General features: G+C 34.8%; 1 protein-coding gene across 4 annotated transcripts in view; it reads right to left on the reverse strand.

Moving 5' to 3' along the window:
* The window catches only part of LOC136036299 (putative fatty acyl-CoA reductase CG5065), a 103,447-nt gene that overhangs the window by 41,914 nt on the left and 35,099 nt on the right, over nucleotides 1–26,434 (reverse strand). The window contains exons 1-2 of one of the 4 annotated variants that reach the window (XM_065718449.1): nucleotides 9,803–9,941; nucleotides 2,921–3,029 (exon numbers count right to left, since the gene is read on the reverse strand). The exons of 1 other annotated variant lie outside the window; for it this stretch is intronic. In XM_065718449.1, the coding sequence (XP_065574521.1) occupies nucleotides 2,921–2,962 (42 nt within the window). In that variant the 5' untranslated portion in view covers nucleotides 2,963–3,029; nucleotides 9,803–9,941. Of the gene's footprint in view, nucleotides 1–2,920; nucleotides 3,030–9,802; nucleotides 9,966–26,434 lie in introns of those variants that run through there. 2 more of the 4 variants (XM_065718448.1, XM_065718450.1) reach the window with 2 other exon arrangements.

A 26,434-nucleotide genomic window follows, 5' to 3' on the forward strand; every position in this document is an offset into this window, starting at 1 on the left:
AAAGTGGATAGCTAAAAAAGGTCAGGCCATTGATATAAGTCAAAGTTAAAATTTATTTCGAGCGTTTATTTTAACATTTTAATGATCTTAGAATTGTTCTATATAATAATAAATTTGCCATGAAAATGGTGACTGAATTTTTTTTTTCGATTTGAATCTGGAATCCTAATTTTACACCCATTTATTTAATTTAGAATATATTGTAAATACAAAAACTAAGCAGAGAACAAATAAACAGAAAAAAGGTGAGACACGAGCACGTAAGAACTTGTATTTAATATAACACACACAAAAGGCTATTTTCATGGAAAACAATAAAATATATAAAATTCTTCAGATTTTGAGTGAGAGCGACCCCCCCCCCAAATATGCTCACCTGTTGAGGCGCATGACAGTGTTATCTGGCCTTAGTATACATAATCTGTTAGGGTAGGATAGTGTTTGTTATAATATTTTTCAAAGGGGTTTGACATTTAGAAACATTTTTTGTTCGTCAAGCTCACGTTTTCTAGTAGGGATTTCGTAGAATATTTACACTAAGCAAGTTTAGAACTGAGGCCTTGGGGTCCAACCGCCTTCCCCAAAGTCTAATAATGTTTGTGATTTTGTCTATGTAATACTGTTTCAACTCTTGTTGAAACTACAGTTTTTAAACTGTTTTTTTTTTTTTTTTTTTAATCAGAAAGCTGCTGAGCCAGTAAATGAAAGTATTCACACATCAAATTACGACCAAAGATGATATTTATAAATCCTAATATCCATCCCCTAGTCTAGTTGTAAAGGTTGAAAGATTGTGTTAAGACAAGTCTATAACATCTCTTAACCTCAAACATACGACATAGGTATTTTTGAAGATCACACTGATATAAATAGCAGTTAAAAAGGATAAATCCTTTATATACACAGTGGCCGTCTTTACCAGATAAACTGTGTATGTGAACAATACATCACCGGATTTTTTTGGCTCACTGTGAAATAAAAGATTTTCCCCTATTGAACTGTTATTTATAACCTCAAACAAATTTATTTTTCCAGTTTGGCTTATGAACCCTGTTATTTCAGACGGTATGCCTTGACAAAGTGGTTCCCGAGATTTGAACCAGTCAAATCCCGGGCTAATTGTCCTAGTCCATCAAACCTTATGAATGGTGAAAGAGCTCTTGGTACCTTTCTAGTAAGAAACACTAGTCTATTCCCCTATTTCATGTACAGCTGCATGTTTTGAAAGCATTATCCCCGTAGCACACACACACACACACACACACATAAAAAATCAAGTTCTTGAAAAGTCAATACACTGGATGGGGTGGAAACGAATGCTAGAAAGTACCATCACAGACCTTAGCTCAAGCCACTAAACTCTGTTCATCCAGTTTTCACATGAATCGCCTATTTTGACGAGATCACCATACCCTCCCCCCAAATTAATTCCTGCAAATAGGTAAATTTCATTCCTTCCAGCTCAGAATAAGAAAGCAATACTAATTCTCATTAAAATGGCCTAGTTTGACAAAATTGCCACTCTTTTTCCGAAGTAAATTCTTGCATACAGGTGCTTTAATTCATTCAGTCTCAAAATAAGCAACTAACACAACAGTCTACATATTAACAGACTAAAACAGATACTAGTGTTATGTAGTAAGAGAAAGCCCACTTCTGCTCTCCAGACTTGTGCTCTCTCCACGGAGAATGGGTCTTCTTTATTAAGTCTAATCAATATTCATGAAAATATGTGGCGAGAGGGGGTATCGTTTAGAGAAGAAGAACAAGAAAAAACTTGACAATGGGAGACACAAAGTTAAGTTAAGCCCAGGCGTATCATCCATGGACATTGCCACCCAGAACTATTGTTGGGGATGTAACTTAAGACTAGATTTTGATGTATTGAAGAGTCTATAATTGGAATAGTTGTAAGTGAAAAATAATAAATATGAGACAAATTGTAATTAGAACAATATATTTGTCTCAACATATTTTCCGATGCCACAATGTGCTAGACTGTCAGAATAGAAACCACCATTGGATGATTTATTCCCCTACTTTAAAAATGTAACCAGTGATACATTTTTCAGCTGTAGTATTCTGGGGGGATTTTTATTGAGGGAATTTTCTACCGGAGAGTTTTTTCCGTAGAAAGTGTTCTCCATGGGGGATAGCCTAGCACCGGTTCATTTTAATACCAACAATTCTAACTGTTGGTTGTTTACCAGATATCTTGTAGTTCAGTATTCATTAGAGTTAAATAAAAAAGTAATGAGCACAAATTATACTGTATGATTTGCACACAATTTGTGTGCAATGCGGTTTATCTATGTCTGATCAACTTCTGCAGAAAAGGCAGAGGCTCATACCTCACGATTTGAAGTGGATATGTCTGAAATTCCAGGCAGGGGCGTAATTTAATGTGGGACAGGGGGGCAAATGCTCTTCTTACACCTCAGTTTTCCCCTTCCAAAGATCATTCCCCCCAGGTGAAATTTAGTTTTTTTCAAAAATCTTGTCGAAACTAAGATAAATCTGCATATTTCAAGCATCCACAATTTTTCTTACTTTATTTGGGAAAATTAGCTCCAACTTTGCCCTCCCCCCAAATTTCGACGACATTAGGCCACTGATACGTCTTTTCAAGTATTCCCGAATAAGTATAAAGTCCAAAGAAGTTTTCATGGGGAAAAATCAACTACATATCAGCTTTGTACATCTATGCCAAATGGGACAAGATTGTAATCAATGTTTTGTTGAAGAAGCCAACCCTTCTTCCTAAAGCCCCATCTGCCTCACGTTAGAACCTCTAGAACTGAAAAGTATTGAGAGGGGCCTTCAAAGCACCCCAAAAATATAAGAGTTTCATAATTTTGTTTCGCAATTTCTGACGATATCAATTCAATTTGCCTATTATTTTTTGCTTTGATGAATTTACCTTTCTCTCCTTCTCAAACATCTCCTCTTCTATAGATCGCATACATAAATCTTGCAATGTCTTTTCTAAATGTCTAGAAGCTGCAACACGACGTAATATTGAAGCTGACCTAGATACGAAAGGGTTGTTTATACTAACTTAATAGGGGTATGAATGCTTGATTTTATTATTACTTTGTACAGTAGACAAAGGTCAGTGACGTTAAAAATTTCTAGTGCATTCAACCTTATAAGTAGTTTAGTACCTGTGCCATCATGTTTTTAGGTAGCACGCACGTACGCCAGGGCAATGGAGCCTATGAACCAGGGTTGCCACCACAGTCATTTCCGAAAGTGCTACAATTGCCCAAATTTGCGTGCTACACATTGATTTTCAGTGCAGAGTAAAACAAAAACTGACCGCAACAGCGTTAAAATAGCACTTTCGTGCTTATGGGATTCTCCACCTAAATAAATACCACACTCATACAGTGTAGTCAGGGACGTTTTTTTTTTTGGGGGGGGGAGGGGGCGTGTCCGTGTTCCCAGAAAATATTATCAAAGCCATGGAAATGGACTGTTTGAATCAGGCTCATAGGTCAATTTTCAGTGTCCTTTTTAGGATTCTCAGATAAATTACCAGTTTTTTTTCTCGTTTTGACAAGTTTGGCCTACCCCTGGAGTAATTACTTACAAATCTTCCTAATTTGAGTAGCTATCAGGATGAATGTTTTAATTGTTAAATGAATACTGTTTTTCTTTAAGTTTGTTAGAAAGGTTGAAGCTTTCCAAACCCCTCTAACGAATTACATTCTAGCTTAACTAGCCAAAATTTGAGTACCTAATAGGGTTTTATTTTAAAATTATTTATGCAAAGATTTTACATAGAAAAACAGACTAACTTCTTGGGAAAAAAGGTTTGTTTTTATACAAATTTCATTCTTCTACTAGCTTAAATGTTCCCTCAGAATAACCAATCAGGTGCAATTTAACTTGTAGTTATTTGCCAGACTTGAATCCCATCCCCTTCTAAAGTTTTTGCCCAACTCGTAAAAATGTAAAAAAAAAATGCATATAAACAAATTTTTGATAATTTTTTTAAGTTTTTTGTAAAAAAAACAAAAAAAAAAACACTCGAACAAGAATCTCGGATACGGCCTTGGATTCAAGCTTTTGAAACCAATTTCTCGGCACAACAAATTTTCCACTTCGTTAGTGCATTTATGATAATAAAATCTAGAAAAAGGCCCATCATTCACAAATCTTGGCCTTTTTATCGACAGGTGTGACGATTGATCAGGTACAATTCTCAATTTTCATGTTAATAAAGATATTACCGAAAAATAAATACCGCTGTTAGAAGCGACTACACTATCTCCTTAAAGTGTGCGTGTTTTCTGTGCAACAGAAAAACTGTTTGCAGACCGTCAACGGAAAATTTTTGCTAATATAGCATTCTATTTTAATCATATTTTTTATCATTAGCATTAACCAAACTTCACTTTTTATATAATAGACAAGTACCAATCCTAGTTTAGGGGCCTTTGTTAATCTTAGAAAGTAGTCGAGTTAGGTGAATAAAACCGTCGGAAATGGATCCAGAGCCTTAGTAATCCCCTGGGAAGATATGTTCAAGTACCTACCACTACTCCTTCCCCATCCAAAGGACATTGACCAATGGTGACGTTATATAATCTTTGTGCAATAAACGTGAAATCTGGACAAATAGATGTAATGCTCAAATGAGCCACAAGAAAAGTATTTTGAGCCTCATACCTTTGCTCAATCCTGATTTGTAAGGTTATACAAATTTGTAAATCCATTTATTAGATTTAGTATTTTAAAAAAAACCTTGCATTTTCAAAATCTAGAGTCAATGAAAAAAAAAATGAATATCCCAAAATTAAGGTAAAACGTTTTTGTCAAAATTTAGATATTAAATATGCAATCTTCTAAGTCCTAGATAATACGAAAGGGATAGAGATTGTAGCATGATAACACCTTTCCAGGTTATATTTTAGGCCTTGAATTCACCCTTGAAAGTTTCCTTGGCCTATCTTAGCTGCTTTTTAAGATAGTAAGAAACCCCTAAACTTGAACTTTGTCCTTAGGATAATTATGATTTGTCATACGCTTATTTTGCTATTCCAGGGAGTAATGTTTAATGGATAAATTAAACAAAAACTTACCAAGTTGAAGTTTGATTGTAATTCTAATCCAAGAAAGGAGCACCAGCGTAGCTGAGACTTCAACTGAGATAGACGCTCACGATCACTTGGATTCACCAACAGTAATACCAGTATTTTAAAGTCCTTGCAGTATGTAATGGTTAATCTCATGGTGAGCCGCTGAGAGTTCAACGGGAAGGGAAATCGGGAGGATAGTTGAACTCTCAGTTACACTGGTGCTTCTTTTTGGAGTAGAATTACAATCAAACTTCAAAGTTGGAAATTCTTCGTTTAATTTATCAATTCTAATCCCAAGCGGAGCACCTTAGCTACGCTTTCAAGTTAAACTGAGATTTTAAAGTTGACCATGAGCTAAACCGTCACTAACAATCAATAATAGCCCTATTTGTAAAAAGAGGCTATTGTACGAAAAACTCTCTAGTTGAGTTGCCTACAAGGGCTGGATCACGTTTCTTCCACAAAAGTCGACCCTTTTTTAATGTAAACCCTTTACTGGTACCAAGTCGAATCCCACCATTCACCCTTGATAATATCGACTATGGAAGGAGAATATCCTTGGCAGTAACGACCATGCCAGAGATGACGCAAGCCGCTAGGTGTAACGTCTTCGACAATTGATGGTGCAAGGTCGGTTTCTATGGCAGAGACAAAATAAAATATTATCTGGTAGAAGTATGGGACTTCATATTAAAAGCTTTAACAGCAATGGATACCAGACTTATGTGGTCTAGTTTGGAAAGATCAAAATACCAGTTGCATGATCAGTTTCTGTATTCCGAAGGCTCTTCAGGAGTAAACTAAATGGGGGAATCCATAGAAGAAATAAGGCTTCCAACTCGTTGCAATGGCATCTACGAAAAACATTCTCGATCTGGTTTCCAAGAAACAAATGGGTCAATCTGAAAATTTTAACTAGTTGCAAACAAATCAATGTCCGTCGACTGAGATACCAAAGAGTTCATAATTTTAAATATTCGATTTCCATCTTTTTCATTGTCAAATTTCCGTGATTTAGCCATTCTAGGCATATATCTTGCATGTAACCACCCTTTACCCAGCAAAACCAGCTGCTGAACCTTATTTGCGAAATGATTACAAAACTTAGATTTTGATCCTCTCTTTTTATTTATGTAAGCTACTGTGGTTTTATTGTCTGAACACAGCCGGGCATGCATTCCCTTGCTATTCTGAGCAAAGCTGTTTAATCCCAGATAAACAGCCTTTGTTTCTAAAACATTGATGTCAAATCCCTTTTCTTCTGAGGACCATTTACCTGTGGCCGTTTTCATGGAATATTCATCCACAACTGCCCAGCCTAGTTTTGATCATCACCCACATCCTAGTTTTGATACATCATCACACATAAATTTTGTCCATTGGTCTAGGCTCAATTACTTTAGAAGAATGATTGGGAATATCCAACCACTATTGCTGTTCCGAACTTATATCGGATGGCTTGGCCGTAAAATTGCCCTGCGCGTCTTTTAGTGCTTGGGCACTCAATGACTTTCCGGTTAAAGGCCCTAATTTCTTCGATAGTTTCGACGGAGAGCCTCTTTCTACCAGTGGCAATAACGGTAGACCCCCTTCCCTTCCACATTTTTGGTCTCCCAAACACAACACGGAATTTGCTTTGGATGGTGTTTTGGCAACATTCTTGCCAAAAAGAAACTCCGTCACTTTGACTTCAGGAATACATAAAGCTGATGCTACCTTGGGATCTGGACTCACTTCGAATATCATCGAATGAGGTCTTTCTAGACTAAGATCATAATCGGTGAGGCCAAGGTGAACTGTATCTGTTAGGTTTTTGACAACCTTTTCTTTTATATCCTGATTTTCAAGCTAAAGAATCGCATTTGCTGCCTCTAAAACATAAAAGGTTGAGTAAGCAATAGTCGGCTGCACTTGAAGGGCCTTAGCATCCCTGTGTTTAGCCCGTGATAAGAGAGTAGCCCAAATTATACTGTTAACCATGGGAACAACAATTTCATCGGTATTTGCAGGCCTAGTGTGGGGCTCAAATAAATCCTTCATCTTCCCTATTTCCAGAGACTCAGAGATAGCTCTGTTTCTAAGTTTAGTTTTTTATGGATCTTGGGACCTTCATTGGTACCACAACGTTCTTCATGAACCTTTTTAAATAGACCATAGTTTGACATTCTTTGTCTTAATCTTTTGCCTTTGTGCTTCTGGTTTGACTCGAAAGCGTAGCTAAGATGCTCCGCTTTGGAATAGAATTTAACAGATTTATTAAACTTCTGTCATTTAAAAGGAAACTTTTAGGCACAGTACCTTCTATTTGTTACGTATGTATAAAAATAAATTGAACAATTGAAAAGCAGCAGAAATAAATTTGAATCAAAAAAATGAGTTGTTACAAATTATCAAAGCAAAGGATTTAAGGGAAAATTGCCAAATGGGACACATGTCGTTTTTTCCATAGTCCGTGTAGTCATTGGGGTTTATTTCGAAATGACAGCTTTGGTTCTCGGTTGGACCAGCTATTGTAAATATGTTCCCAGCTACTGTATTGCATAACTCCACACAGTTTTCAAGATTATGGGCGATTTTAGTGACTATAGTCAAGCAGTAAACCAGATAAAGCCGGATAAAGCTACGTAATACGAATTAAGGAACCTTTTGCTATCATCGGAAGTTGTTGTGCTATTGAATAAAAGTTTTAAGAAGACATCCGCAGTCCAAATAAGGTTGAAATTTTAGATGACGGAGCTTTTTAAGTTAAGATACATTTTAGACAATCTTTAAAACCTTACACATTGAGAAGAACTAGAACAATTCTTTCTTTATAATATGAGAGAAAATTACCATGAACACATCTTGAAACACCTTCCCCTGTACTTTAGCCTCAACCCCTCTCCCAATTTGCAAATTTATAGCCCATATCATATATTTACCATGTGTTTTTTCGTTTCTTAATTTCGTCACTGTTGATTCACTTTACAGATACTAAGAAGAAACAAAAGTGAGCATATAGTTTGGACAATATATTTGAACATTAGGGAGTATGAGGGGTAAATACAGTAGAAGCAGTGGCTCCAAAATGTATTCATTAGGATTAATTCAAAATTGTTTTATTGACATGTTTCCTTCTCAAGAGCCCCCGCCAATTGCACATTTGTAATTCATATTTGGACTGTAAATTCATTTCGGGCATTTTTGTTTGCCTACCATAAAAACCTTTCGAGTTAAAAAAAAATTGTCATTCCCAAGGAGTGACGAGAGTAGTAGAGGTGGAAACTTAAAACAACTGCATGGTTCCTGTTTGGAATCTTGTATCCATTCTTTAAATTTTCATTCATCTGGCTAAACAACTTGACAATAGTAGAGTGTATATGTCGTTCTAAATTAAAGCAATAATAAGAAAAGTCTTAGGTACACTAATGCTACTTAGTTACATTAGGCCTACTTAGTTACATTCATAAAGCATGATTTCGGAATCGCTTCTAGGTAAACTGTGTCCCAGTTTCCTCTCCCCTAGCGCCTGAATATGGTCCTAGGTTATTTCTAAAGTTAGCTGTTTTTATTTTTTATCGAATTGATATCGTGAACCAACCGATGACAAAAATTAGCCTAGGAAAAAAAAAATAACGAATGCAAACCAAGCAAACAGTTAGATACAGTCTAGGGCTGTATCCAGAGGTAAAATTCTAGTTAATTGACATATTGCTATCTCGGAAAGGGTTTAGGTTGGGAAAATGAAACTTTCAGGAATTGGTCTACAGGCTGAAGCATGTCCCGGGAAGGTATTTTAAAGTAACCACCTCCTCTCCTTTTCCCTTTAGAGGGTGCTGAAATTTCCCTACATGACAGGTATTTCAACCTACTGAAATTTTGACAAAACAACATTTTACCTTAATTTTCAGTTACTAGTTGCTTTTTCGCTGCCTTTAGTTCTGACAATGCAATTCCTGTCATTTGAGCAGAATTTGAGCCATATCAATTTTTTTTTTCAAAATTTAGGAAATGTATTTGCATATCTTTGAAACCTTATAAAATGGGATTGAGCAAAGTTATGAAACTGAAAACAATTTTGTTGTACTTCAATTAAGCAGCAGATCTATTTTGCAAGGTTTCACTTTATAACACACATATTTTTAAAGGTCATCAAAGGCCAGGACTCTCTAGAAGGAGAAGAAGTGGAGGTAGGTACTTCAAAATACCTTCCCGGGACATACTTTGGCATTTAGACTCATCCCTGAAAGTTTCATTTTCCTAACCTAACCCCTTTCCGAGATAGCAAGAAGTCAATTAACTAGAATTTTACCTATCCAGACATTAAGGAATGGGAGAGGGCTGGGATGTAATTAAAGTGGAATTAACAGTGAAAATTTAATCATTTTCTTGGTCAAATGAAGTAATAATTTTGTTATTACAGTGCTACTTGGTTAGAACGAGGCTTACATTCCGCTGCAAGGACATACGTAAGGGAAAGGGAGTACTCGGGGTCTCGGCAAAATTGCTGCGTACGTGCCTGTTCCAGTCTTGCCAACGACTTTCCGAGTTGGTAAAAACTGCATAAGCTGCAGTCCAAGCCAAACCAGCTTATCTTTTTCTTAGCAAATATCTTTATTGAGAAAATCAAAGTATTATCCAAATAGTAAAGAATTTTGCACATATTTCTGATCTTTTGAAGAAGGGTTAGGGAGGCTTGTTTCATCTCTAATTATTGTAATACAACTTAATACACCCACCTCGTTTATATCCGCTGTGAAAAAATCCACAGCTATAAGCCAACAATTATGTATTCACAGAACCACACTTCACGTGCAAGCAGCTTTATCAGACTGTAAGGTAACTAACAAAACTTTCTAAACACGATCTCGATTTCAGGGTCGCTACTTCATTTACAACGCAGCCCTACCCATACCCACTTATAAGTTACGCTTAATTAGCCAACCCGTAACCCGAAGTCCAGAGCTGCTTATCTTGCTGGGTATTTTGCACCTCTTCTCATTTAGTTCTTTTTTTATTCGGAAATTCCATAATTCTTTCCGCTTCCGGAGTGGATGTCTATGAACTCGTTGAAGAGTAGTTATTCCAATGGTCTAGCTATAGCAAGCCTCAACTGACGCTAAGAAAAATAGGAGCACTTACTATTACATATTTAACACCAATTTAAGGTGTCTTCAAATAAAACCCTATAAAAGGAAATGAATAAAACCAAGTCATTGACACTTGTAGGAGGGGGAGTCTATGGGATTGTGCATACATAAAGCAATTGATCTTCGGAATGGATGTCAGTGTCCCCACGCCTGGGAAAATTTCCCCCTGCGGAAAATTCCCCTCGAATAATTTAGCCCCGCAGAAAGCCCCTCTCCAGAAAACTCTCCCGGATAATAAACCCTTTCCCCACGGAATATTCCACCAAATAAAAACAGAGTAGCCATACAAAAGTACAAATATGTACCTCAAAAAGTCGATCGGACGGCCTAAGAGGTAACAAAAAGACATGACATCAAAATAGTTTAAGGAAAGAGGCTGGATTGTTTCCAATCACTTTCAACTTAGGACTAGAACTCTCAGTTTTCGATTGAATGGGCATCCTCCTAAGTTTCTACCACCACAAGGGGTAAGTTGGGGGTGAGGAAGGGGTTGTCCCCTCCTATTCGGAATAAATACTGCTAATTTTGGGGTTTAATATTACTCTTAACTTTCATAGTAACAGAGTAGACCAGAAATATTTCCAGAAATCAAGAGGAATTAAATAATAAGTTCTAACTCGACCCACGCCCCTATCTTAGAACTAATTCTGCATTTACCTAAAGCCTCAATAAGAGTTAGGATGTTTTGGCATTAAAATACACCCTTTGAGGCATCTGCCGCCTCCAAAGTTTTGCAACCACTCTTCCCGTAAAAACCTTATATTTTAGCAATGGACAACTTTTATAGCCGACAGCCCTTGCCCCGGGGGCTGGATGGGGGAGGGGTGTCAAACCTGGAACATCGAAGACATGGTTATTTGACCTTCGGACTATTTGAACAAATTAGATGATCGGATTCATTTGGGAAAATGAGAGGAAAATCGGAGAAAGGGGAAATTTTACAGGAGGATATTTCCGCAGGGTGAATTTTTCCCCGGGGAGAATTTTCCGAGAGAATATTCCTAGAATCCTTCAGAATATATCCTTCAAAACTCTATACAAAATATTCAGGCTGAAGCCTCAACCCAATCTGAAGAATTGTGTACTTTTGGTTAGTGGCTAAAAAGAGCCAAAAACGAGTTTTTCCATGATTGAAATTAGCCCGAGGGAGTTGTACCCCCTCTATAGATTTTGAAAATAACTTTTCGGTTTGTTTTTTCATAGAAATAAATTGAAAAACAACAAATTCTCACACTAGATATTGAAGAATTCATCCTCCCCCAAATGTTCGTGATTTGTCGCCATTGCTTAGCCCCAAAAAAATAAATCAAATGTCTGGGTGCCTCCGTGATGCTTGTCATTAAGGAAATATTACAAAAATATCTGTTTCTGAGTGGAGGGGGGAGAAACCAGTATTTTGTGAAGTACGAAATTGTCGGCACGTTATTGCACCATAATTTTACAGATATTTTTTTAATTTATTTATTTTGTCAAGTCTTTACAAATAACAGGACACCAATACTCTGTAGCAAACAGTAAACTCTGTGCTTTCATAAATGGACTACTTCCCAATTAAAATGTAAATTTAATATCGTTAGTTTACGTCAAGGCATAAGAGCTGGTAAACAATTGATCGAGCGCCAAGTCTTTTGAATAGAAGATTACTTGAATAAATCTATTCTAAAAATGCATTTCAGAATTACTATCAGAAGTACTAGGGTAAATAAGTAGCCATTTTATTAGTAGTTATTTTGCTAAAAGTAAAGCCAAACGAGCTAAAAATACAATCAAACTTAAAACGATTAGAAATTACAACAAATTACAAAATGAAAGCCCAAACGAACAGAAATTAACATAAATAATCAAATTAAATTAAATTAATCAAATCTAATATAATATAAACATGAAGATAGCATATCCTGGTATAGGCTACATAAATCCTAAAAGAAACTGAAGTATGGTTGCAGCAGGAACCGCAACCCAGTAAAGAACGAACTCCAGCCCACAGCAACCAAAAATTGAAAAATGCGTTTTGAAGAAAAAAATGTCAAGTGAAGAAGAATTGCCTTTTCAAGCTGATTTAGGAATGGTAACTGTTATTACAGCGAAGATTAATTATAAGAGTTTATCGCGAAAACCAATTTAAGAGAATTTTGAAAAATTAGTCTGTATCTCCATGAAAATGGTGTTAGATCAAAATTAAAGCTGCACCAATGGATTCAACCAGTTACACCAGGTCGAAACCAGGTCTACCTGGTAACTGGTCGAAAACCAATAGATAGGAGAAATCTTTAGCGAACAGGAAAATTACTTTTTCGCATATGAACCAGTGACGAGTCTCTTTTTTTAACGTAGTCTCGTTAGTTAACTTGTTTTTATTGCATCCTTGTGGCAAGGTATCTTTCCTGTAATCTTGTCACAATCCTGCAGCGTTGCCAACAGTTCGAAGTCAACTGTTTCGGTTTTCTGATTAAAATTGCACCGCAAGAGGATCTTTTATACCATCTGAGCAGCAGGTTAAAAATTTACCGTAACAAGAAGAAAATCTTCATCAAGCTAAAACCTGAACATATATCCAAGAAAGAAAAGAGCGAGTAAAACCAAACTGTACAGGGAAATTTGAATTGTACTATTTCTAAATTTACCGCACTGTACCAGGACCTCCAAATCGTACCGTGTTGGTAATGCCGTAATCCAGTTCTTCAATTTGCAATCCTTCTAAAGATACTCAGTGCGACATATGCTTGGCCATTAGCAAAAAGTTTTTTACCCAAATTGATAACCGTTTGAAAAATTATACATCTTTGTATTTTATTAGTTTGAAAAAAAAACAAAGTTCTTCTGAGGGAAGTAAAGAGCGAAGTTGAAAACTTAAAACGAACAAAAATTATTGTTTCACAATCTATTTAACATATATCGATAAAACTAGTACAAATAAACCAACTGATAACATTTCCCTCTGTTTTTAAGATTATAGAAAACCAGCGTTTTGCTGAAAACACAAAACAATATAGGAGCAGCAATAAAGCAAACACAATGAACCTAGTCCAATGATTGGCTCTGGTTTTGGTTCCAAAAAGGACATTTCAAGATTATTTTGTAGAGAAGTGAAGCCATCTTGATAGTATCAGGACTATAGACTAGCTTTAGAATTTGCATCATAACTTGAAATTCTTCGTTACATAGAGAAAAACAACCAGGTTTCCGTAGCTCGAATTATGTTTATTTGTTCTTCATTTCTAGTAAATCGAAAGCGTGTTTTTCACAACTTAAAGTTGCATATGACCCACTATTAGTATTATAAACAAAAGATCTAAAGCCGAACTGGCCAGCCATGATTAAAAAAAAGACATGAATCTACAAATGTGTGTGTGGCCAGTAAAAGTAAACGAAGAGAACAAAAATCAAACGAATCTTTCGATTAGTATCATAGCTGGTCAGAACGTTTCTGACAAATCAATTAATTACTTTTGTGTGCTGTTTACTTACTTTGCGGTTATTAAAATAGTATATATTTTTATGCTTAATTTCCTAAGATACTTCAAACTGTATACTGAAAGTTACAGATATTACAGCTGGTTTGGGGCTATGAAAAGCGTTATTAATTAGTTTAATATTTAATAGTGACACCCTTCTGCTTTTAAACACACCCATAGGTGACAAACGCGAAGTTACTAGTCCCTCAAGACGTTATTACGCGCACCTGGGTCTTACGCAGTAGTGCACCTGTAACGGTATAGTACACCTACGTCAAAGGGTTTGTTTAGTTTTTCTTTTGACATGATAGTTTCTTTTAAAAAAATCCTTCAGGGTTCCACCATATCAGGATTTCTTTGGATGTTACTTCAAATGGAATGTTTTCTAAGAGATACAGGTGATAATTACGTAACAGCAAATGCTTTCTAGAAGATGCAAGTGCTTGTTACGTAAATTACTTTAGAAATCCGTGAGGTCCAGGAAAAACCCTTCAGGGCTACCTCAAGTCAGGACATAATCATTATATCCCCCAAAATTTTCTTCTTGGACGTTTTTTCAAGACATCTCAAGACGTTTTTCCAGAAATTTTCTTGTTAAAAATTATGAATTAAATACATGGTTCTTGGTTTATCAACCCCACCATCCATGATAGACCATGTCAATTCCCGTCACCGTGTCAAACAATGGATGGCAGACAGCACCCTTTGGCACCATTCATCATTCCAAAAGCATTTCTTCAGATATTTTCACGATAAAACTATGCTTAAAGTCCAAAGGTTCCTGTTTTTGCAAACCAACCTTAACATGATACACCAAGCAATTCACGCCACTGTGAATTTAAAAAAGGAGGGAATAGTTGTGGGAAAAGTGGAAGTCATGGCCAATTGTAGAAAAAAGCCAAGACAGATTGTTGAATTAAGTGGGCAGCCCAGTCAAGGGTTAATTTTATCCCTTTGATTGCCGTTGTTACTGTCTGCCATTTATGCTACACCTTTCCGTGCATGTGTGTCCCTTTACAAATGCCAAACTAGAGTCGGTTTTGAATTTAAAAAAGGAGGGAATAGTTGTGGGAAAAGTGGAAGTCATGGCCAATTGTAGAAAAAAGCCAAGATAGATTGTTGAATTAAGTGGGCAGCCCAGTCAAGGGTTAATTTTATCCCTTTGATTGCCGTTGTTACTGTCTGCCATTTATGCTACACCTTTCCGTGCATGTGTGTCCCTTTACAAATGCCAAACTAGAGTCGTACCTGTTGGAGGTTCTCGCCGGGGAACACACGCAGGTTGACTACGGGTTAAATTACTTGAAAATTTTCCTCTCATGGCTATCACTCGACAACGCTGAACTAGAGTCAACCCTCTCATGCTAATTCACGGTGGGTTGGGTTCAACCTGTTGGAGGTTCTCTCTCAGGTTAATTCACGGTCGCAGAAAGAGAGAAGCAGCCCTCTGGGACCACTAGCACAAAAATCCACTAATCCACTGGCTCTCATTTTGTAAGCCACCCTCAACATGATACACCATGTCAATTCACACAACTGTGCCACTTTATTATTCGCCCTCTGGCACACTATGGCACTCCTCATCATTCTTAAGACATTTTTAAGATATATTTTTCAATAGTTTGATATCCAATTGCGGTCCCCTTCCTGCTTCTCTCCCCCCCCTAATACAGCAGTTTAAGTTCCATTTCTGCTTTTTCACACCCCGGTTCAAGTTCCAGTTGCGGTACCACAGATTGAAATTCCAGTCCCACCACTTCTGCCTCCCGGATTCCACAATTCTGGTTTCACCAATTTTCGGAGATTACCCAAATCAAAATTTAGCATTGTTCTCGCAAAATCGTGTCTGTTACTGTCAAAATATTATCAGGCGTTACTAAAATCTTGTGAGGTATTATCAAAATATTGTCTTATACTACATTATCAACATATCGTCTGATATAATGGGAATCCTCTATTGCATTATCAAAACCTGCAGTGGTATTGTCAAATCACGCAAGTTATTAGCATAATCTTACATGGTATTGTCATAATCTCATAAGTTATTAACAAAATAAATTCAACAACAATAAAAACGTGGCTGCTATTACCCAAATCTAATATGATGCTATGGAAATCATATTACCTATTAACGAAACTTAACGTAAAGCTATCAAAATCGTGCGCGCTATTATCAGGTTATCAAAATCTTATCATATATTATATATACACTACATGATATTATCGATGTCTTGCATGATATTACCAATTCTTATTACATATTGCAAAATCTTGTCTCGCATAATCAAAGTCTTGTCAGATATTATGAGAATCATTTCTGGCATTACCTAAATCTTGCAAGATATTATCAAAAACTAGAATGGTTCTAGCAGAATTGTGTGTTCTTTTATCAAGATTATCAGCATCTTGTCAAATATTACAAAATCTTGTCTTGCATTATCAAAGTCTTGTAAGATATTATGAGAATCCTTTCGGGCATTACCTAGATCTCGCAAGTTATTATCAAAATCTAGAATGGTTCTAGCAAAATTGTGTGGGCTTTTATCAAGATTATCAACATCAATCTTTTCAAATATTATCAAAACCTTACATGGTATTATCAAAGTCTTGAATCATATTATCAAATCTTTTTAATATTACAAAATGTTGTCTTGCATTATCAAAGTGTTGTGAGATATTATGAGAATCTTTTCAGACATTACCTAAATCTTGCAAGTTATTATAAAAATCTAGAATGGTTCTAGCGAAATCGTGTCTTTTACTATCAAAATATTATCAAGCATTGCCAAAATCATGTGTGGTACTATCAAAATCTAGTCTAATATTATCAAACATCTTACACTACATTATTAAAATTTGATATAACGAGAATCTTCTATTGCATTATCAAAGCCTGGATTATTATTATAAAATCATGGAGGGTATTTGAAAAATCTTGCATGTCATTATCGCAATCTTACCTGGCATTAATAAAATATTTTTCTGGTACTATCAAAACATGTCTGCTGCTGTAAAGATCTAAGACGGTGTAATGAAAATCCTGTATGATATTATCAAAATTTAATGTAGTACAATGCAATCGTATCTCCTATTATCAACATTATCAAAATCTTTTCAAGTATTACCAAAATAATGTGTGGTCATATAAACACCCTTTCTAATATTATCAAACATCTTGCACTACATCATAAAAATTTCGACAGATATAATGAAAACTCTATATGCTATCATCAAAATCATACATGATTTCATCAAAATCTTGCAAGCTATTAAAACAATCTTGCATGATATTACCAAAATGTTAAATGACACTAACAACCTATTTGCAGCTACAATCAAAACGTGTCTATCACTACCAAAATCTAATATGGGTCTATCAAAATCATGTAACCTAAGAACAAAGTTTAACATAGCGCTATCATATCATGTCGGCTATTACCAAGATTATCAAAATCTTGTCAAATATCATCAAAATATTATCAAGCATTGCCAAAATCATGTGTGGTATTATCAAAATCTAGTCTAATACTATCAAACATCTTGCACTACATTATTAAAATCTCCTTTGATATAACGAGAATCTTCTATTGCATTATCAAAGCCTGGATTAATATTATAAAATCATGGAGGGTATTAGAAAAATCTTGCATGTCATTATTGCAATCTTACCTGGCATTAATAAAATATTTTCTTGTACTATCAAAACATGTCTGCTGTTGTAAAGATCTAAGACGGTGTAATGAAAATCCTGTATGGTATTATCAAAATTTAATGTAGTACAATGCAATCGTATCTCCTATTATCAACATTATCAAAATCTTTCCAAGTATTACCAAAATAATGTGTGGTCCTATAAACACCCTTTCTAATATTATCAAACATCTTTCGCTACATTATAAAAAATTTTACGGATATACTGAAAACTCTATATGCTATCATCAAAATCATACATGATTTCATCAAAATCTTGCAAGCTATTAAAAAAATCTTGCATGATATTACCAAAATTTTAAATGACACTAACAACCTATTTGCAGCTACAATCAAAACGTGTCTATCACTACCAAAATCTAATATGGGGCTATCAAAATCATGTAACCTAAGAACAAAGTTTAACATAGCGCTATCATATCATGTCGGCTATTACCAAGATTATCAAAATCTTGTCAAATATCATCAAAACCTTTCACGATATTAACAAAGTCTTGCATGATATTACCAAATCAGGCTTGAATATTACAAAATCTTGTCATGCATTTTCAGTCTTATGAGATATTAATAAAATCCTTTCCGGTATTACCTAAATCTTCCAAGTTATTGTCAAAAATTAGAATGATGCTAGCAAAATCGTTTATTGGTACTATCAAAATATTATAAAGCATTACCAAAACCTTGTGGGGTATTATCCAAATCTGGTCTCATATTATTAAATCCAGTTTTACCTAAATCTTGCCAATTATTATCAAAATCAAGAATGATGCTAGCAAGACAGTGACTGGTACTAACAAAATATTATAAAGCGTCACCAAAAGCTTGTGCGGTATTATCAAGATCTAGTCTGATATTATCAAATATGTTGTGATACATTATCAAAATCTCGACTGATATAACTCTGTTGCATTATCAAACCTCAACTGGTATTATCAAAATTATTCAAGGCATTAACAAAATTATGTATGGTATTATCTAAATCTTACCTAGAATTAAAAAAATATTTTCTGGTACTATATAAACGTGTCTGATATCGTAAAATCTGACATGATGTTATCTATATCATATTTCTATATTTCTATAGCAATATTATCTATATTGCCAAATTTAACAGAGTGCAATCAAATCGTGCCTTTCCTTACAAATATTAACAAAATCTTGCAAGAAAGCACACCTAAAACCTTGCAATCATATTAACTATTAACGAAACTTAATATAGTACAATCAAAATCATGTCTGCTATTATTAAAATAATCAAAATTTTGTCAATTATTATTAAAACCTTACATTATATTATCAAAGTTAGCATAATATTACCAAATCATATTTAAATATTACTAAATCCTGACTAGTACTATAAGTCAAGTGAGATATTATGAGAATCATTTCTAACATAACCTAAATCTTGCAAGTCATAATCAAAAATTAGAATGGTTTTAGCAAAATCGTGTCTGCTGGACAACTATCAAAATACCATCAAGTATTACCAAAATTTTGTATGGTTATTATCAAAATCTTGTCGGATTTTATCAAACAGCTTGCACTACATTATCAAAATGTCTATACAATGAGAATTCTCTATTGCATTATCAAAACCTCGTGTGGTAGCATCAAAATCATACAACCTATTAACGGAATCTTGTGAAAAAATTCCAGAAACATGGCAAAATATAATATGGTGATATCAGAATCATCTTACCTAATAACAAAGTTTAACATAGTTCTATCAAAATCATATCTGCATTACCAAGATTATCAAAATCTAGTCAAATAACAATCAAAACCTTACACAGTATTATCAAAGCCTTGCGAGATATTACCAAATCATGTTTAAATATTACAAAATCTTGTATCACATTTTCAATGTCTTGTGAGATATTATGAATGATGCAGAAAATCTAGAATGATACTAACAAAATCGTGTCTGGTACTACCAAATATTACAACCTTGCATGATGCTACCAAATCATGTTTAAATATCACAAATTCATGTATTGCATTTTCAAAGTGTTATGAGATATTATGATAATCCTTTCCGGTATTACCTAAATGTTGCAAGTTGTTATCAAAATGTAGAATGATACTAGCAAAATCGTGTCTGGTTCCATTAAAATATTATCAAGCATTACCAAAATCTTGTCTTATATTATCAAATCAAGCCCTGAAATTATCAAACATATTCTGCTACGTTATCCGAATACCCCATGACATAAAGAGAATTTTCTAAGATACTTTCAAAACTTTACATTGTATTATCAAAATGTTGCATGTTGTTTACTAGATCATGCATAATATTATGAAAATTCTACCTGATATTAACAAAAATGTTTTCTGGTAATATCAAAACGTATCTGATATCGTCAAATCTGACATGATGTTATCTATATCATGTCTGCTATTATAAGATTTAACATGGCGCAATCAAATCGTATATGTCATTATCAAGATTGTCAATATCTTGGCAAGTATTACCAAACTTGAGCATTATACTATCAAAATCTTGTCTGATGTTACAAAACATCTCACACAACATTATTGAAATGTCGACGGGACTAATGAGAATCCTTTATTAAAATATCAAAAATATGCATTTTATTATCAAAATAATGCAAGTCTTTAACAAAATCTTGCAAGGTATTATCATTTAAGCTCGCAGATTATTAACAATTTTTTTCAGTTATAATCAAAACGTGTCTGATATTACCGAAATCTAAAATGGTGCGTTAAAAATCATATTACCTATTAAAGGAACAAAGCGTAGTTTCATCAAAATCATGTCTGCTATTTTCATGATTATTCATGATTATCAAATCTTGTCAAATATAATCATAACCTTACATGATATTATCAAAGTCTAGCATGATATTAGCAAATTCTGTTAAAAATTACAAATCTCATCTTGCCTTATCAAAGTCACGTGATATATCATGAGAATCCTTTCTAACATTACCTAAATCTTCCAATTTATTATAAAAAATTAGAATGGTTTAATCAAAATTATGTCTGGTAATACAAAAATACTATCAAGTATTACCAAAACCTTGAATGGTATTATCAAAATCTTATAAAATTCTAAGTTGTAAAAAGTTCTAAATTGCACTTGCATACTTACTAAGCCCAAACAAACCTGACTCAGAATCAGTTAAGAAAATGTAACCTAAGTCAAAAAAATCAGTAGTGGTTCCATCTATAACTTTAGATTTTTGGGGCATTTTTTGGGACACGTTTTCATTATAACTGAGAATATTTTGTTAATATCTTCCGAGATTAAATGATAATACCTTGCAATATTTTTTTACAGGATTGTAATAATAGGTTGTTTGATTTTACTACTACCACGTAAGGTTTTGATAATGCAATAGAAGATTCTCATTATATCAGACAAGATTTTGATAATTTGGTGCAAGATGTTCGATAAAATCAAACAAGATTTTGATAATACCATACAAGATTAATATTTAAGCCTGATTTGGTAATATTATGCTAGACTTTGATAATATCATGTAAGATTTTGATAATATTTGGCAAAATTTTGTTTATCTTGATAAAAGTAGTCATGATTTTGATAGCACTATGTTAAGTTTTGTTTATAGGGTAATATGATTTGGATAGCAGCATATTAGATTTTGGTAATATGAGACACGTTTTGATTACTTGCGAGATTGAAATATTTTGTTAATAACTTGCGAGATTAAATGATGATACCTTGTTAAATTGTTTTAATAAATTGCATGATTTTGATAAAACCATGAATGGTTTTGATATTGTCATATGGGATTCTAATTAATCCAGTCGAGATTTTGATAATGTAGTGTGTTTCATAATATCTGACACTATTTTGATAGTATCATACATGGGTTTGGTAATACTTGAAAAGATTTAGATAATCAAGATAATGACAGGCACAATTTGATTGCACTATGATAAATTTGGTAATAGTAGACACGAATTAGATAACAGCATGCCAGATTAGACGATATCAGACACGTTTTGATATTACCAAAAAGTATTTTTGTTAACATCAGGTAGAATTTTCATAGTACCAGGCATGATTTTTTTTAATAGCTTGCAAGATTTTGATAATACTATGTAGTTTTCATAATATCATAATATCATTCTTATTACATCATGTGGGATTTTGATAATATTGCAAAAGATATTTGGTAATTTGGTAATGCTTGATAATATTTCAAATAGTACCAAACACGATTTTTCTAGCATCATTCTAGATTTTGATAATAACTTAAAAGATTTAGGTAATATCGGAAATAATTGTCATAATATCGCAAAAGGCTTTGAAATTCAAGACAAGATTTTGCAATATTTAAAAATGATTTTGCTAACATAATTTTATATTTTGATAATAATTTGCAAAATTTAGACAATACCGGAAAGGATTTTGGTAATAGCACACAGGATTTCGAAGACACCATTTTAGATTTTGACAATAAAAGACATGTTTTGATAGTACCAGAAAATATTTGATTAATACTAGGTATGATTACGGTAATACGGTAATACCGTGCAAGATTTGTCAATCACTTGCATGATTTTTATAATATCACTTCAGGCTTTGATAGTGCAATATATAATTTTTGTTATACCCGGCGAGATTTTGATACTGTACAGCAAAAAGTTTGATAATATCCGGCTATATTTTCATAATACCACACAAGATTTTGATAATGCATGAAAATATTTTGATAGTAAAAGACACGATTTTCCTAGAAAATTTTTAGATTTTGACAAAAAATTTTAAGATTTAGGTAACGCGCAAAAGAATTCTCAGAACATCTCACAAGACTTTGATAATGCTAGACAAAATCTTGTGATATTTAACAAGATTTGGTAACATCATGCAAGATTTTGATAATACCATGAAGGTTTTAATAATATGCGGCAAGATTTTGATAACCTTGATAATAACACACACGATTTTGATAGCACAATGTTAAACTTTGTTAATAGGTAGCATAATTTTATTATGGCATATTATAGCAACATATACCACTCCAGGTTTTGATAATGCAATAGAGGATTCCTGATATATAAGGCGAGATTTTGATAGTGTAGTTCAAGATGTTTGATAACATCAGATTAGATTTTTATAACACCACACATAATTTTGGTAATGCATGATAATACTTTGATGGTAACAGCCACGATTTTGATTGAACCATTCTAGATTTTGATAATTACTTGCAATAAAATATATACGACTTTATTAATTTTAACTTGTTGCATATCCCAATACTAAGTAATACTTTTCAAAAGGCTTTATTGTTTTATTTCCCCCATTTGGCTATCAAATCATTACTTAAAAGATATAATACTATATTAATTTTGACTTTAGACATACCCCAATACTAAGCAATGCTCTTCAAAAGGCTTTATTGTATGATTTCCCCCATATGGTTGTCGTATCCACTTAAAATATATAAAATTTTATTATTTTTTACTTTACGCATACTTGGTGGTGGGTGGAGCAAGTCCGGAATGAAGCAGACCTTGGTCTGCTGACCACGGGCCACTGGATATGGGGGAATCCCCTAACTAAACGCTTGTCGTAAAGGGTGGCCTTGACCTCACAACGTGGGTGGAGCCCACCCCAGGGACACTCAATAGTTAGACTCCTCTAGCTACTCAGGTCCCACGACTAGGGTCAGTTGGGCTTGCAACCCTCTATCCGAACCTAATTACAATGAATATTGATGTTATTGCCTCGGATGATCGATCTTTCTTTTTACTCTTCAAGGCCTCAGCATGTCCCCGGACCGAAATGACCAAGGTGGTCTTCGCTTGGCCACCTGGAACGTTCTAACCCTTAACTTACCTGAAGCGAAGTCAATACTTGCGCTAGAACTCAGGCGTTTTGGTGTGGCTGCAGCAGGCGTAACTGAAGCTCGCCTTATAAGAATATGTCGTTTTTACGCTCAGTTGTCTCACATCCTAACCAAAGTATCCCCTCATGATTTTTTAACCCTTCTTGGCGAATTCAACGGCACTGTCAGAGATACAGACGGCGTGTGGAACAATGTTCTAGGACCTGTAACACCCGACTGCTTGAACGACAATGGGCTACGGCTCCTTCAGCTGTGCAACATGCACGATCTCGTGATCACCAACACACTTTTTCAAAGGATAGAAGTTCACAAATATACCTGGTATAGCAATGACGGACGAACAAGAAAGATGTTAGACTACATATTCATGTCACGACGCTGGCGTTCCTCTATAACTAATTGCCGAACTTAAAAAAGCGCGAAATTGGGAAATACCGACCACAGGCTTGTCATCTCTAACCTTAGACTACGCCTGAAAGCCCAAAAAAGTGATCACCATCCCCCAAATTAAACCTGAACAATCTCGCAAACTCCAAAACTTGCCAGGTCTATGCTGTCTCCATCTCAAACCGTTTCGACTGTCTTGGTCAAATTTCAGAATCTGAAGAAGCATGGCAACTATTCAAGGACGTCGTATTGCTTTCGGCCGGAAGTACTATCGGTCGTCTGAAGCCTAGAAAAAAGTCTTGGATATGACAGGAAACTCTAGATGTTATTGGACAGCGTCGCAAAGCAAGCCTAGCAAAGGACATGGTTACCTGAAGACGTCTAAACGGCGTAAGAAATAAATTCCTCCACAGAAACAGAAAGCTGTTCACCGAGAAAAAGGCCGCTGACCTCAAGGAGGCCGCCAGAAACAGTGATACATGTGCTCTATAGAAACACCCTCGGGATCTCAGATGGAAAGACATCCTCCCTAGGCCCTATCACATCTAATGATAGAAATATTCTTACTGACGAGAGCGCTCCACTGTCTGCCTGGAAGGATCACTTCTCTTCACTTCTAAACCTGGACTGTGTTAGCCAGCCAGACCCTGACCTTCTTCAAGTTGCATCCGAGATTCTGCTAGCATCATATAAGAGTATAGTAATACTTGGAAATATTTATATAATCTTGATATAATAGGCACGATTTGATTGAACTATATTAGATTTGGCAATAGCAGACACAATTTAGATAATATCGGGACAGATTTGACAAAATCACATAGGTTTTGATATTACCAGAAAACATTTTGGTTAATATCAGGTAGAATTTTCATAATAGCATGCATGATCTTGTTAATAACTTGCAAAATTTTGATAACACTATGTAAAGTTTTGATATAGCATAGAGGATTCTCATTACACCATGTGGGATTTTGACAATGTAGGACAAGATATTTGATAATTTCAGGGCATGAATTGATAACATCACTAAAGATTTTTGTAGTGCTTCACAATATTTTAATAATATCAGACACGATTTTGCTAGTATCATTCTACATTCGATAATAACTTGCAAGATTTAGGTAATACCGGAAAGGATTGTCATAGACAAGATTTTGATAATACAGTGCAAGATGTTCGGTAAAATCAAACAAGATTTTGGTAATACTTGATAGTATTTTCACAGTACCAGACACGATTTTGCTAAAACCATTCTACTTTTTGATAATAACTTGCAAGATTTAGGTAATGCTAGAAACAATTCTCATAAAATCTCACTTGACTTTGATAATACATGACAAGATTTTGTAATATTTAATGGGATTTGGTAATATCATGCTAGAATTTGATAATATTATGTAAGGTTTTGATAGTATCCGACACTAAGGAGCCACCCAGGCACTTCCAAAAGGCGAAAACCCACCAAAAGGACCATGACTACTGCATAGTGGTCAGCAGATGGTAAGATTCACTATAACTTTCCACAATTAGGCGAAACCATCACAGCAGGGTTCAATTGAGAGAAAACCAATGAAAATGCACCAAAAATTGCTTCAGCAGCAGCTAGGACTGGTCAACAGAAGAGTTCCAATCCTGCTCCATGACAACCCCCGTCCGATCGTTGCACAAATTACCGTCCAAAAATTAAAAAAATTGAGCGTCGAAGTTTTGCCTCACCCACCATACTCTGCAGAACTCTCCCGAACCAATTACCATCTTTTCAGGCCCTTCGATAACTTTCTCACCGGTAAAACCTTCGCAAATTTGGACGAGACAAAAAGACCTTTGTCGATTCCTGAGTACCCAGTTTTTATACTGATAGAATTAATCGACTTGCATTATGTTGACTAAAGTGCAGTGAATCAAACGGTCCTTATTTTAACTAAATTGAATGAGTATTAAGTGAGATATCACAGTCTGGAGATGACGGATAAAATCCGACAAAACTTCTGAAGTAACCGCAAACTTTTTCACTTTTGCACATTTCTTTTGTGGTCCTTTGTTGATTTTGTACGACACTCGTAAAACCTCTCAAAACAGTATTTTTTTTTCGTCTTGCAGTATTTTTCTGCAGGCAATAAAATGAAAGTTCTACGAAGAGAAATGGCAGTTCAGGAAACAAACCCAGTGTAAAAACTGGAGCAAAATTACTGTGTAAACGAGCCAAATCAACACCAGTCCAATTGCTCGAAACTTTAAAGGATATTAAAAGCTAGCCAAATATATTTTGCCAGCAAATGAGCATTTTAAAGTAGAGTATATAACATTTTCAGGCTAATGCTATCCTTGAAACTAGTAAAATCCTTTGATTTCCTGAAACATTATTTTGCACAGAAAAGTTTTGGAATTTAGCTAAAAACAAGAGCCAAGAGCTCATATAGTATGAACTCTAGCAAAATTCAAAGAATCAATACATTTATTTAAAAGGAAAATCAGAGGCTTAATGCCGGTCAGTATTTAAAATAAGAGCTCTGAGTCACGAGGTCCTTCTAAATATAAAAATTCATTAAGATCCGATCACCCACTCTAAGTTAAAAATAACTCTATTTTTCTATTTTTTCCTCTCCTTTCAGCCCCCCAGATGGTCAATTCAGGAAAAACAATTTTATCAAGTCGATTTGCGCAGGTCCCTGACACGCCTACCAATTTTCATCGTCCTAGCACGTCCAGAAGCACCAAACTCACCAAAGCACTGAACCCACCCCCTAACTCCCCCAAAGAGAGCGGATCCAGTTCAGTTACGTCAATCACGTATCTACGACATTTGCTTATTTTACTCACCA

This window comes from Artemia franciscana, chromosome 15, assembly GCF_032884065.1.
Source record: "Artemia franciscana chromosome 15, ASM3288406v1, whole genome shotgun sequence".
NCBI classification, from domain to species: Eukaryota; Metazoa; Arthropoda; class Branchiopoda; order Anostraca; family Artemiidae; genus Artemia; species Artemia franciscana.